Source organism: Podarcis melisellensis (assembly GCF_964234715.1).
Source record: "Podarcis melisellensis genome assembly, chromosome: 7".
NCBI lineage: Eukaryota > Metazoa > Chordata > Lepidosauria > Squamata > Lacertidae > Podarcis > Podarcis melisellensis.
In genome coordinates, this window is record NC_138539.1 from 66,817,353 (window position 1) to 66,832,288 (window position 14,936).

The window sequence follows — 14,936 nt, forward strand, 5'->3', positions numbered from 1 at the left end:
CTTAGAACACCCAGATTGCAACCTGCTTCTGAACATAAATGTTTAGATTATTAATCATTAACCAGTGCTCGTTAAGACTCTGCTCCAAGTTTCAATATCCTTGGCTTTTGGCCTTTTTTAAAAAGTGGCTTTAACACTGAGAAAGTTCACTTGTGCTAGCAGGTTTTATTTCTTCCTCCGAGCCAGTATTTTAATTTTCATGGTACTATTTAGTCTATGTAGCTACTCCTTTTTCATAAAAGGAAGCTGCATAAAAGCCAGATTATGGTCCAGTATACAAGCAAACTCCTTTCAATTGCAGCCATTTTCTGGAGCTCACCAGGAAATGGTATGCTTTGTGTGTTAAAATTCCAGTTAAGATTCCAGATTCCAGGAAATATTATGGTTGAAATCCTGGAGAACTGCTGTCACAAAGTACTGAACTTTGAAAATAACCTTCCTCAACACAAGGCAGTTTTCTAGGTTCTTTTATGTGTGCCGTGCCACTGCAAACTTCCAATTATGCACCACCTAATGGTAACTTGGCGATAGCTACTATAGTAAAATTCAGTTGCTCCAGACCTTGAACCCACCATTAGCCACTAATATGAGGCCCATTTTTTTATTGTATATGTCTATCTCCTCTTTGATCTAGGGTGACCAGAAGCTAAAGAAGACAGGGCTTATGTCTTATTAATACTTGTGTAAAATAATACTGGCTGGTGCAATTGGCTAGTCAACTGGGTCTCAAAAAAGCAAATCAACCAAAGTTCTTTCTTCTGCCTAGCTGTTAAGAGTAAAATGTTGTAACAAATGGTTCAAGCATATCAGGCCCCACTTCTTGAGTATTATGCCTGCCCAAGAACATCTTCTTGTCTTACCCTTTGCTTGATGACTGCCTGCCACATCCCTATTGAGAAAAAAACATTGAAAACAAATGTGTGTGAGGTTATGCACAGCTGTGGGATCTTCCACAGACATCAAGTTGTCCCCTTCAAAAAATGATGGAACGCCAAGAAGCAAAATGTGAAGGCTGGAGAAGAGAGAAGACAGGATTCTGGAGAAAGAAAGAAAACCACCTATTTTATCCCACTTGAAGACCCCACACCTTGCTTTCTAACTCCAGGAGAATGTCTGCATCGCAACCCCTGGCCATTTTTACTGGGGTATTAGTTGGTAGGACTACAGCTTCATTCCAGGTCACTGTCAGTAAGTTAAGACAAAGCAGGAACTGCCAGGGAGGAGAATGTGCTTTCTTTTAAAATGAGACTGCATGCACGGGGGTGATGCTCTGATGCAAGCTTTATGGGTTTAGTCCACCACCTTTGTAACGCCGCATGTGCTGCACTCTTTACTACCCCCGTTTTCAATCAAGCATTACTTTTAATTATGCATCCCTGTAAATAGTATGTGCAATTTTCAAGACCTCCCTGAGCACTGCGATAAGCTAGGGCATGAGTTTAACGCTAGACACACATATTAAAATGCATATACGCAGAGCTCACTTTTCTGGGGTATAAGATCCTGTTTGCCACAATCCTGCCAATTGCTGGAAGACTTTTAGGACTGAGAATGTCTGCAATATTTTGCCTGATATAGCAAGAGTTCATCTGACAGCAGAAAGATTACTGGCTGACCAAAATTATTTGTAGCGCAGAAGATGCTGCCATGCATGGGGATGATAGTAATCTGTATATGGTTTTTACTGCAGGACAGCAGTTAAACAGTTAAGAGGGCTTCAGTTAATGGGATTGGACAATTAGCGCCCATGAAGGAAGTGCTTCAAGGGTGTGTTGCACAAGTTAATTGATCACATTCATCAAAAATACAGAAGTGGTATCAAGTTCAACGAGCTAAGCTGCATAAAGCACGATACTGTATGTTAGCTCCAGTTTGAATCACGGAAAATTATTTTAACCAAAACTAAACAGGTTACCTGGAAATCCTTAAACAGACATACAAAAGAGGTATGCAAAACATTTTATTTAACTCAAGAAAGGACAAGAGACACAGCCACTTCCAATTCCTTAGGAATGTCTCCAACATTTCATAATCAGGTAGTCTGTTAAGACAACAACTTGCAACAGAATCAGCACACCTGGCAGTAACCGAGATAGGGTATTGTTAAAAATGTCAGTGTATACAATTCAAAAAATGAAAGCTGCGGCGTCTGCAAAACAGGTCCTTTATTACAGATATGACAGGTATCTGAAAAGATAAACATACTGTCCCCACCCAGTCGGATACAATAGGAGCTCTGGGAGGCCTAAAGCTGGTGCTCCCTTCACTTTCTTTGCCAGTGCTCTGAATAGGAATTGCAGTGATTGCTGAAGGTACTGGTCTCACAGACCTTCCACTGAATAGTCTCCACATTTCTTATTGCAGAACATGCAGGGGATGTGACCGGGGCTTGGCAAGGCTTGAGCCCATTTGCCAGAGTGAGATTCCTGGGCTAGTGACTCCTACATACAGAGTGCTATCAGTACAGCTGTCTCTTTGCAAAGAAATAGCAGAGGAACTGGGCCTGCGCCCACCGACACCAATCAAGTTTAACACCCCTTTCCCATTTCGCAAAAACAGAGTTTACATAACACAGCAATATTTAAACGGAATGTTTACCTCTATCTTTGCAGCTCTGTAAAGAAGCATGCCGGAGCTTTAAGAAGAGAAAGATGCAGTGGCGACAGTTTTGCATTCAGAGCACATCTCCACATGGCCATGAAACCCTGTGAGGCCTCAGGCAAATCTGGCTGCTGGCCCAATTTACTGCACAAGTATGCTGCAAGGGTTTCGGCAACTGTTACATACTCAATGATGAAAACTGTGGTAGAAGTCAGCATTAAAAGTTATTGATAACAGTTCTCAAGAAATACACAGGGTTGGACCCCATTGTGCTGACAGAAGGCTCTTTGATCGCATGGAGTGTTTAGTCAGTGGAGAAGGAATCAAGGCAATCGTTGGCAAATCCCCATTCCCATCCGAAATCTGCGCTAGAGGGGGTGGAAGGTCCTCTGGCACGACCAGAGAAATCATCGAAGGTCAGCTTGATTCCCGTTCCAGCTGATGGAAGGCTTTGCTCAATCCACGAACCACTCCTTAGCACAGAGACGGCTGCTGGGATAGAAACCACACTGTACATTGTCTACATTAAATTCACATAATTCAAAAGGCCCTTTAAAGTTACATTGCATCAACAACCTCACAACTTAATTGGTGTCGAAGGCGAAACAAGTTATTGCTTTTAGTCGCTGGAGTGCTGCTATGTAGTACGTCGTGGATCAAATACAACGTGCTCTTTGAATGCTGCCACCCTGAAAACCCTAAGACCTGACTTAAACGAGATACTAGCCAAGGGAAAAGGACATGTCCATGTAGCCACTCGACATATCTAGCATCCCACTGGAGAAGGTGCTGACCCCATGTCCTGCTCAGCTTATGTCCACAACACCCGCGGCATCAGTAGCCAAGGCATGTGTTGCTCTGGCACGTAGACACTGTACATTTATAGGGTGACACATAGGGGGGAAGCATAGCACTGCTGTGGGGAGCATCTATGCGGATACAATGTTTTCGCATGGCAGCACCGCACTTCATGCTGCAATACTATACACACTCTGTGCTGGAAGGAAGCCCCATTGAAATCAGTAAACATGATTAGGACTGCACTGGAATAAAAATTCCCACCCACCCACCCCCTGCCTCTGCTCATGGGATGTGCTGTCTAAAGCAGGGCAGCTAATAATGAAGCTGCTTCACACACATTAAAAAATGCCAATACATGCACAAGATTTATCTCAAAAATTTGGTTTATCCATCAGTTCTAGAATAATCTGGTCCTCTTTTGAGACTTGTAGTGCAAGCAGTTCTGTTATACATTATAATCTCTAACTCTTTAATTCAAATATACAATAACTTACAAAAACAATCCAGGAATCAGACTTGTGCTGGTGGCTCTTGCCTTTCATTTTAGAAACATTAAAAAATTCTGCATTATCTTCTTATAACTTAAATACATAAGTAATCTCCACTTTTATTACTTCATGACCATGACTTCAGATTTACATTATTTTAAGTACCACCATAACAGTTTGATGTATAATACAGATATCAGCCGAGAACCCATCAGGAAATAAAAAAAACAACCCCGTTATATATATATATATATATATATAAACCATATATATATGCTGGAAAGACGAGAACACAGAACAGGGACTTGATACAGACTTAATTTAGTTTTATAATCAACCACATTTAACCCCAAATTAACAGATACGTAGCAATATTCAAGAGCAGTGCAAATATCTTTGTTGGTTAGAGTAAAATTATACTACAAGAACGTAAGACGGGGGAATAAAAAGGCAAGTACTTCAAGTACAAGGAACCAGTCTTAAATGAGGTCTCTTCAGCGTTTACAAGGACTTCCTTTTCTACTTTATTTCTTCCTCTGGAATACGTTGGCCAGCATGGCACCTGAAGTGGTCAACTGGCCCATTTTGTTCAGAAACTTGGTCTTTGTGTCTTCACTCACGAGGCTTGATGCAATTGACATAGAGCTAAGGGGGAGTGAAAGGAAAAGTGAGTTAACCCATCAGTTAAAACTACCTGAGATGACACAGCTACAGAATCCTGCTGTCAAAGATAACAGTATGCGGTTAGAGGGACCAAGAGCCTGACCTGGTCTAAGGTAGCTCCATGGGTCCTATAAGTAAGTTCAAGAGGCTGTTGTTAAAAAGTAAAACCATTTACAACAATGGCTTTCAAAACTCTGAGCAAGCATCCAAGCAAAACCCCACCCACCAACTAAACCTCCTCTAAGTTAAGAGAGCTGGCAGCCCACGATCTTAAGTGCACCTGCCTGTCCTCAAACTGAGGCTGAGAAAAAGGAGGGAAGCAAAAACACGCATGGAGTCAGAAGATTAAAAAAAGAAGAAACAAGTGGTTTGAAGTGTAAATATACTTGGAATTTTTGTTTCCATTCCAGGTGCTATTTAAATGATTTGGGGGGAAGGAGAAAAACAAAACCTTTCCTTCCATACTGAATATCCCTGTTATGCTAGTGGTAGTTAAAATTTAAATTGAACCATTAATTTTTATTTCCAGCTACCTAAATTTTAAGCGTCGCAGCCCCATTAATGTAACAATGGCAAGGTAATTAGAAATTTAATTAATTTGGTTTGTCGGGGAAAGGCCATTCAATCCAACAATAAAGCTGTTTGTGTGGAAATACGTTTATATGTATAGATCTTTGCAGGATGCTACAACAGCCAGCTGTTGCCCAATATCATAATCATTTCCACTTATCAAAGAAGCTAGTCGTCTTAGCCTAGGCCTGATTCTTGGGATTTCCCCTGAGTTTGCCCTTGTGATGGGTTCTGAGAAAGGTACAAGTAGCCCTCCCTTTTGCTGTCTTCTTACACTAGCCCAGTGAAAAAGGAGAGGAATCATTCCCCCCCTTCCCTGCACCCCCAGCTCTCCACAAAGAAAAGATTGGGTTGTCTCTTTCCCTTCAATTGTGATTATTCCAGAAGGCAGAAGCAGCAAGGTAATGAGAAAGGATGGGTGTCACCTGTCCTTCCTTCTCTTATATCTGTAGATGAATGATATGGGGTTGTAAGATAAAAGGTAAAGAACCCCTGGACAGTTAAGTCCAGTCAAGGGTGACTATAGGGTGCGGCACTCATCTTGCTTTCAGGCCAAGGGAGCTGGTTTTTGTTCACAGACAACTTTCTGGGTCATGTGGCCAGCATGACTAAATCGCTTCTGGCACAACAAACACCGGGACGGAAACCAGAACGCATGGAAATGTCATTTACCTTCTCGCTGCAGCGGTACCTATTTATCTACTTGCACTGGTGTGCTTTCAAACTGCTAGGTTGGCAGGAGCTGGGACAGAGCAACAAGAGCTCACCACTGTCGCATGGATTCGAACCGCCGACTTTCTGATCGGAAACCCAAGAGGCTCAGTGGTTTAGACCACAGCGCTAAGTGAACGTTCTGTCAGTACAAGCATTTCTGCTTGCACAATGGAATGTTCGCAGCCCCCTCCTTGCATGCCCCCAAATTTGTTATAGAGGTTCCCTCAAGCCTCTGGAGCAAATTTGGGCAGGGGGACGGGGGGGGGGGAAGGCCTGTTGTGCAAGGAGAAATCTTTGTGCTCATGGGTAGCATTCATTGAATACTGCTCTTGGTTTTGTTCCCATCACGAGTTGAGCTTCAGCAAGAAGTACCATCTTTGTTTTATTGCTGCCTCCAGCAAGAAAAGCGTAACAGTGAAAAAACCTACAGCTTCTTTTCCACATGTAGGACAGAGAATAAAAGAAGTTTCTTCTTGTCACATTCGGCTGCTGCAATAGGAAGCAAGACTCAGGTGACGCTTTCTGCAAAAGCCCCAATTTGGGTGCAAAACCACCTTACCTTTCCTGCCCTGCCCATTTTCAGAGGAGGATTTTTTAGAAAAATAAAAATGAGTTGGGCTTTTGGAGAAAGTGCCCACTGCATTTCCTTGCTGGCTTTTGCAAAAAAACCAAAACAGGAAGGAAAAGGAACTGCCTCTCATTTCCTACATGAAGAAGGAAGCAAGTGTGGTTTCTAATCATTCCTGCCGGACTTTTGCAGAAAGTAGCAGAAGTGCTGTTGGTGCTTTATATTAAAATAAAAAGCACATTTGCCCAGGCCGAAAATCTGGTATTTCAACCTAGTTACAATTGATTAATCTTGTTTACACAATGAAGGAAGATGCTAACTTGTGATAAACCAATGCCTTACCCTTGCGGTTCTTGGACACTCCTATTTTCCACTTTCTGTTCACACTCCTTTATCATGGAGCTTAAAATAACCTAGGACAAAAGGCAGAACAATATTGCAGTTTGAACATACACTGTTTTAAATACACTTCTGGGTAATGACAATATGTGTTCTGTGAATGAAGAGGAAACCAGTTAAGTGATAAAACTTTTACTTACCTCACATTTTAAGTAATATTTGAAGACTGCAATGTTTGTATGCACATCAAAGTCAAATCACTGAAAGTCAAATCACTGAAAGAGTGTCTTAATATACCTTTTACTTTGTGATCACAGCTAGTGAGGTTTAACTGCAATACACTATTTCACTTAGTGATACTGTGTCATGGGGCATGGTGTGAAGAAACATATTGTGGCAACGCTGCTAAAGCTACAGAAGTCTGGGTCTTATCCGTGCCTCAGTGGGAGTTCAGTTCTTCGCTCTCACCTTGAATACTCTCCCCACACTCACAATCATCTTCAAGAGGAGAAAACCGGTTTTTTACTAGCAGGCATAGCGTCACCGTGGGGAGTAAACAAGGAGAGGTTTCCCCAACCAAAAAAAGAGAGAAAAAATAGAAAGTGCTCAGTTTGTTCAATTTAAGAGCTTCTCCGTGTGGAGACTGCCAGGAGTTTCAGGAACAAAGTATAGAAGGGAGTTGGCGGTTAATAGCTAGCAGCTGGCGGCCTGCCCAGGATGCTTCACAGAACTTGCCCAAGATGTTTCTCATAGCACAGACAAGAAGTTGCTGTTAGAATCTCAGTAGGTTGGTAAGTTTAAAAGTAGAGAAGTAAAAAAGGAAAAATTACTTCCCTGGGTAGCAGTCAATGCTAATTACAGTCCTGTTATCTGCGGAGCTCCGAAGCCTGCTTGCTAAGCCGTCGCCATCTTGGAACCACCCCCCGGGGTGTCAAATAATTCTGTGTACATTGCGGCAGCCTTTGGCTATGTGCAATTAAACTGACTGAGACTGAGACAGTGGGAGTCCAATGCATGCTTTTTCTGGAGTTGCTCTTTAACACTCAGTCAATCAGCTTTATGTGTATCATTAGCTTTCTCAGAAATATATGTATAAGCTGTGAGTATCCGCTACAAAGCCCAGATTGAGTGCATTCACGGCGGCTTTGCACCTTCCAAAATGGGAAGTCCAAGCAACTTTCCTACTGTCAAGTACAGCTCACTGAAGTCCTTGAATGCGGGGCTCTCAGAACGCACTATGAGGGAGAGCAATGGATTACTCTTATTTCCCCCTTTTATTGCCTCTTTGCAAAGTGTAAGCTCTGCCTCAGATACGGAACCAGGTGATGGCCTGAGACTAAACCTCTTGTTGTAAATGTATGTGCAATATTAGCATTTACCAAGCTGATTAAAGACATTTACTGAAATCATTTTTTATTAACAATTTCAGCACAGCAAATTATCAAAACAAATCATATTCCTTATTCCCCCCCATTTCCCCCCTCCCACCTCCGTAACAAACCCTCCCTCCCTCCCTCCCTCCCTCCCGACTTCCCTCAGCTCCTCTCTCTGATTTCTCATCCAATGTTAACTTCTGCATATTATAAAACTGTATACACCCTTATATTATCTATCTTCTATGTTATCCCTCAATAAATTTGTGTTTGTTTCTTCAAAACCATTTACTGAAATCATTTATCCCACTTTTCTTCTGCTCAGGATCTAATCCTGGCTTAATTAAGCCAGAGCTCTTTGGTTCAGAAGCAACAGGGGAATCTGACTTAACAGAAGCCTGAAACTAAGCTATGAAGTGGTATGTAAGGGGAGGGGCAAAGGAGGAGCGCTGGGCCCTGATGAAGCCTTGAGTGATCATCCAAACCAAGCCACTGTAGCACTGTAACCAGCACTGAGGACCTAGTAATTCTGCAATCATACATCTTTCTTCTTTTAAAAAGTGAAGAGTGATGGCATATGCTTACATGCTGCAACCGCTCCAAATTTTGTGCCTGATCTGTTGCAAGCATGCTATGACGGCTGCTTGAGGGAGTGTGTTCCCTTCCCATTTCTCCTCCTCTGCCTGTGGTATTTTGTTTTCCAGAATAATGTGGGTGGCATGTTTTTGGCTGTTGCTATGGAGCAGAGGGAGACTGTTCTGTTGATGGTGAGAGATGTTTTCCTTTCCTGTAGATGTGGCATATACGTTGTGCCCTCACTGGTTTGTTGTGCAGACGGATTTAACTTCTGCGTCATGCCCTTGTGCTCTTTACCAATGCAACTGTGCACCTTTGGTGCCAGATTTGCTAGGTCATGACCAGTACAACTCCAGTTGTGGGATACAACTTGCCTAGGCTGCGCTACAAAATGTCAGAAGTATTTAATGGGTGTCCCACCTCATGGTTTCATGTGTTCCTGTGGTCTGATTGCTGACCTAGTGCAGGGACATAGAACCCTTTTTATATCAAGAAACTATTTCCAACTTTGATACTGTTTCATGGGCAACAGCTCTGTACATGTGTGTGTAATGAGCCCCCCCCCAAAAAAACTCTCAACACATAGAATGGCATTGTTTGGTCAGGTAAAAGTCTATTCAATTAACAAAGAAATCCTTTCGGTTTAACAAGCTGTATTGCTGTATTTACGTGAATCTAATATGCCATCGAATCTAATGTGCACCTCAATTTTCAAAATCTTGAAACCAAAAAAGTATTTGCCGGCGCCATCACATCTAATGCACACCCTAATTTTCGCGAAGTAATTTGGCCAAAAAAAGGGGCACATTACATATGTAAATACGGTTAAGTGCTTTCCTTGTTCACTCAAGCACCCAAAGGCCAGGAAATAAGAGCTGTTGAGGGTCAATTCCCTATGGGTGTTATTTAGACAATATTTATATGGTATTGTTTGGTATCCTATCCTGTGGTTAGTTCCAGCTTCAACACTACCTTGGAGCTGGGAGACTATTAGTGGCAGAGGGATGGAACTAAGACTCAAATTTGTATGTTCATTGGAATAGACACATGGTGCCTGTGCAACTGAAGCTGCCATACTGTATTTCAGGTACTTAACTGGCAATCAGTATGCTTCTTAACAGCTCCAATTTCCTGGCATTTTTTCCTTCCAGTAAATATAGGCAACCCCCGATTTGTGCAGGGGTTGTTTCTAGCCCCCATGCATGTCAATGGAGTACACGTAAGCCCACCTGTCCACGTAAGCCCACCTATCCCCATTCTGCCCTCTTCCAGTTCCAAAAGGACATTCACACCGACAGTCACGCACCAACTGAACACATGCAAAATGGTCACTACTGCCAGTACTCAACATTCTGTGGCCACTGAGCATGCTCAGTCCTCACTGCACTGCTTTTGGAGTTTTCTGCCCTCACGGGCTTTTCTCATTAAAAATTTGGTGTACAGTATTTCTCCAAAGCTTTGTGTTCTCCCAAGCAATGCTGGTATCTTGTCTTGTTTGTTCAGAGGCTCCCTTTTACTCCATTCATGTTGGCACTGCCTGATTTCACTATTAGAAGGAGTGATTTATAGATGGCAGCTATTATAAATTAAACATGAGGGACTTTAGGTATTATCTTTCCTGCTGGCCTTTTGCAACTCTCACTATGGTCCCGACTACGTTGGCCCTGTACAAAGAAAGTCTTTGGGTACAGATTTTGTATTGATGGGGAAGGGATAAGAGAAAATATGCAGGTTTTACATCATTAGGTTGGGCCTCCTTGTACTAGAGCATGTAGACTACATGATGGAAAGTATTTTTACTTTTGTTGGCTATTTAATATGGAATGATGAATCACCAGATTTCTTTTGCTATTCAAAACTCAGCTGTGCAAGAATGGCAGCTTCAATTACTTACCTCATGTTCTGGCGAGAGAGATTCCATGTCATTTCGTAAACACCTGAGTCCAGGTAAAAAGTGATTGACCATTAAATCCTCTGAAATAACTAGAAGACAAACAGTTAAGGTCCAACATAAAATCATTGGCTTGCCATCACCTGCCCCAGTCAAAATTAGAAGATAAAGAGTATAATGATTTTTGCACATTAATTTCTGAGTTTTCCTTTCAAAGGGTTAACTCTCTCAATGCCAGTATATTGTCTCCTTGGGGTAAACACAAAGAAAGACTGGAAATGGTTACTGTCAAACACAATGGATTTCCAAAATCAAAATAGTTTCAGGAGGACTTGACAACAGGCAAGACACGAGGAGAGCAAGATAACAGTCAAGACACGAGGAGAGAGAAATAGTGACAAGTACAGAAATTTTTCAAACATTTATAAAGACATCTTTATATCACACCTCATGTTGATGTCTTCCCAGTGCATATTTTTAAATACAGTCGTACCTTGGATCTTGAACGATCGAAACCTGAAAGTGAGTGTTCGGGTTTTTGAACGATTTTCAGAAGCCAAACGTCCGGCTGGTTTCCAATTGGTTTTGGAAGTCGAACGGACTTCCGGAACGGATTCCGTTCGACTTCCAAGGTACGACTGTATTCATTAAAAATATTCTCGTAGTAGAGAAGTAATTAATCGCTTGGCACAAAATATATGACAGAGATATCATTACTGCCTAGTCTTCCTACTGCTTCCTGTTTGTTCTAGCACCCCAGTTCTTAAGCATTCCTTGTCTCTCCTGCTAAGTGCCCATGTCATACCACTAATTCTTTCCCTTCCTCTACTATGGAGAGCTTCTATCACTGGTGGTTCCTCTTTCCTTCTCTAGAAAACCTGGTGACCCCCCAGGGCAGAAGCGGAAAGGAAAAAGAGATTCTGATGAACTGCTACTGCGAATTTCTACAGGGTTGGATTTTCTAGCTGCAATATTTTCAGAGTTCCGTGCAAATGGATTCATTACCAAAGCACGATGGAGTAGTCTTTTAAATGACTTGTTGCGATATTCAAAACCAAACAAGGATACAACAACAGGAGAGAGCGCTGTAGGCTTCAAAGAGATGAGTAGCAATATCCAATCTTTTTGAATCTGCAGACTGTTGGTTATTGACCAAGGCGAGTTTATGCAAGTGTGGAATAACAACTGGAAAAATAAAATTTCAGCCAGAAATTTATCATCAATACTTCAACTTACAAGAATGAGCTACAATATTTGCAAAACTGAAAGAAAATCAAAGTTTGTTTTCCATCAAGACAACTTACATTCATCGCGAAATCTTGGCTCAGCGTTTGGCCCAACTCTTCCAAAGGTTTTTATGATTTCTGTGTGTAAAGAATGTTGGTCCTGGTATTGCGGATCTTCCAGAAAAGAGGCCAACTGCATTTTAACCCTTTCCAACAGCTTAAGAAGAAATGAAACAGAAGTTATGAATACTTTTATGTCAAAGAAAAGCAAAACTAAATAAAACTAAGTAGAAAAAACACTCCATTGAGGACATCTGTGTATAATATGAGCTCCCCCCACGGCTGCAGGGCTTTCTTTTGCAATTAGTATTTTGATGCCATAAACAATTAATGCTTTCATACAGCCACCTTGGCTTCAAATTTGTGTTCATTTGAATATCCATCCTGACTGATGTCTTGAGTGCTCACTGTTTAATTTCTGCTCTCAAATCACATTCCCATTATAAATACGAGTATATTAATTAGAGTGAACTGAACCGTAGACTGTTCTGAACTTTAGCCTAGTAATTCTAATCTACTTTACTACTACTTACTCAGCTTCTGAATATAAGTATGAGTCAGTACAAATTTCTTAGTTGCATTTCCTCAAATATATTTTTTTAGAAAATCAGGAACAAGCTAAAATTACAAGAATGCAAACTCTACAGATTTTTTACCACTCAAAACTCAGTTTCAATAATTAGACTGAAAGGTTTTAACAGCGCTTATATATATTATATTATATTATATATATTATATTATACATATGGTATTCACCAAAGCGCTCCTGCTGATGCAAAGATTTCTGCTTGTCCAACAGAATTTCCTCTCCCAAATTGTTTTGGGGTTGGAGGAATTCCCAGAACAAAATTAGGGAGAGGAGAAGGAGGGGAATGATTCCTGAAATTTATCTTTTTAAAAAATTAATGCTTTGAATAGATTAATGCTTTGAATAAACACCTATACCCTCAGTATTATTACTTTCTGCCTAGCTGCTTCCACTGAGCTCCAATATATCAAAAGAAATGGGAAACAGTTTTATGGGACATATGCAGGCCTGCTCTGTAGCAGTTCACTGGGTCCATAATCAAAATGAGCAAGAGCTGCCTATCCATTCTAATTAATTAAGGCACGCAACTTCTCAGAACTGGTGCCTAAATTAGCTCACAGTCCTATCCCTCCCTATCCCTCTTCTGTGTTCTGTCTAATAGACTGCAAGCTTGCAGGCAGGGACTGACTTCTGTACTGTTTCTTTTCTCTGTGGTTCACTTTAAAAAGACTTTGAGCATCCTTTATCTACAATTCTAAGACTGTGGGCTATTTGTTAATCTGAAAAAAGTTAGCCCTCACAGAGTTTAGTGGCCAAAATCTGTAAACAGCTACCCTAGTACATTATGCAGGCATCTTACCTCTCTCTGGGTGACCGTTTCCATGATGGTACCAAAAGCAGGAATTGTGGCTATTCTTACAGAGCTAAGAGGAAACAAAGCAGAAGGGTTCTTCAGCCTTAAGATTAAAGCAGATTTCAATTAAAATTAATGAAATTTCATAGTTAGTACTTGAAGATGTATTAGTTTCTAGCAATGACAAAATTACAGACCAGCAAAATGCTCAAAGTGGGGTGGGGGGGGCGAGGAAGGAACGAGACAGACAGACAGGTCACACTCAGAAACTCACAATTCAGGATCACTGGACAAGGTAACAAGGGCCGGAGCAACCCGCTTGTCAACTAAGGCTTCACTCATGCCTCGGAGAGTCAGCTGTAAACCAGTCAACATGCAATAAAAATGATTTTAAACTGGAAGGATAACTAAGTTAGCTGTGACTGAGGATGGGCAGGCAGACTCACTGGCCTTTCTGAGTTTAGTCACCCACACAGGGCATTAACACTGTTAAGGACTCTGCTCATGCTTCAGCATTTACTGGCAACAATGTGTTAGTGAGAATAGCATCCCTCTTCAGCACGGAAGAAACAAACATCAACAAGGTGGCGCTTGGCACATGAAAGTTGCCTACAGTTGTCTGCACCCAAGAGTGGTGACTTTTTGTTTTCCAATTATTGCAATAATTTCACCAGCCCAAATGAAACTTTATTTTGGAAGGAGATTTTTTCCTCCTAAGGAGCAAGGTAAGTGACCATTTGTTTGTTTGTTTTGAAATATGTTCTACGGTTTCGTTATCATATATATGCCCTGATGGTTTATTTCTTGACCCATTGGAAGAGGGACGCTAGTTGTATCAAGACAGTCGGGAAACTTACATTTCAGGGTCACTGGAGAGAGTAATGAGAGCAGGAACAACTCTCTGAGCTACCAGAGTTTCATGTACCCCCTTCACCAACAGCTGAGTGGGTAGAGCAGAGGGGTATCACAGGTGATGCACGGAAAGAGTGAGCACAGTATCATGGGAAGAACAGCACAACCAAGAGGAAGAAAAACACAAAAAGCAAACCAAAATTAGAAGCAAATACCACTAAGCTAAAAGTGCCCTTTAAAATATTTATATACAAATGTGCAGAAGGCATGATGAAAGCGCAAGTAGCCCAAGCAAGGCGGCAGAAACTAGACGAAGTGTGGCGCTGTTAAAAAAGGAACAAAAACCTGACGGCATTCGGACCATTAGTATTGCAACTTAAATGGGCTTAGGCAACCGTTCTGGTTGTCTTTTTCGACTTCTACCCATGTATGTAAGCTAAGTGTGTGTGTGTGTGTGTGTGTGTGTGTGTGTGACAGAGAGAGAGAGAGAGAGAGAGAGAGAGAGAGAGAGAGAGAGAGAAGTCACATTCAGGGAAGATTTATGTAACTGACTCCATGTGACCAATAAGTACAAAAGGAGCGCATGTCATTTGGAAGCATAGGCAGGGAAGAAATACTTATAGTAAGGTGCGAGTGAACACAACAGTGTACTACCACTAGAAGTCTATAACAATTAAATTCCAACAGTGGCTTCTAAACTTTCCATTTGAAGTGGACCTGCTATTATTTTCAAAAGCAAAAATGAAGTGATGGCTCCACCATCTTCTGGCACTAGATTGTTTCCTATCCCAGTCTCCATCTGTTTTGTATCCATGTTAAACTGTTTTGATGT

At 41.5% G+C, this 14,936-nt stretch overlaps 1 protein-coding gene across 5 annotated transcripts in view; it reads right to left on the minus strand.

The window, feature by feature from the left end:
* Positions 1-1,947: 1,947 nt before the first annotated feature.
* The window catches only part of RELCH (RAB11 binding and LisH domain, coiled-coil and HEAT repeat containing), a 62,239-nt gene continuing 49,250 nt past the window's right edge, over positions 1,948-14,936 (minus strand). For 3 of the 5 annotated variants that reach the window (XM_081918158.1, XM_081918156.1, XM_081918159.1), the window contains 7 exons: positions 14,110-14,192; positions 13,259-13,322; positions 11,889-12,027; positions 11,653-11,769; positions 10,588-10,676; positions 6,748-6,818; positions 1,948-4,535 (listed from right to left, as the gene is read on the minus strand). In XM_081918158.1, the coding sequence (XP_081774284.1) occupies positions 4,415-4,535; positions 6,748-6,818; positions 10,588-10,676; positions 11,653-11,769; positions 11,889-12,027; positions 13,259-13,322; positions 14,110-14,192 (684 nt within the window). In that variant the 3' untranslated portion in view covers positions 1,948-4,414. Of the gene's footprint in view, positions 4,536-6,747; positions 6,819-10,587; positions 10,677-11,652; positions 11,770-11,888; positions 12,028-13,258; positions 13,323-13,526; positions 13,610-14,109; positions 14,193-14,936 lie in introns of those variants that run through there. The other 2 variants (XM_081918157.1, XR_014170165.1) reach the window with 2 other exon arrangements.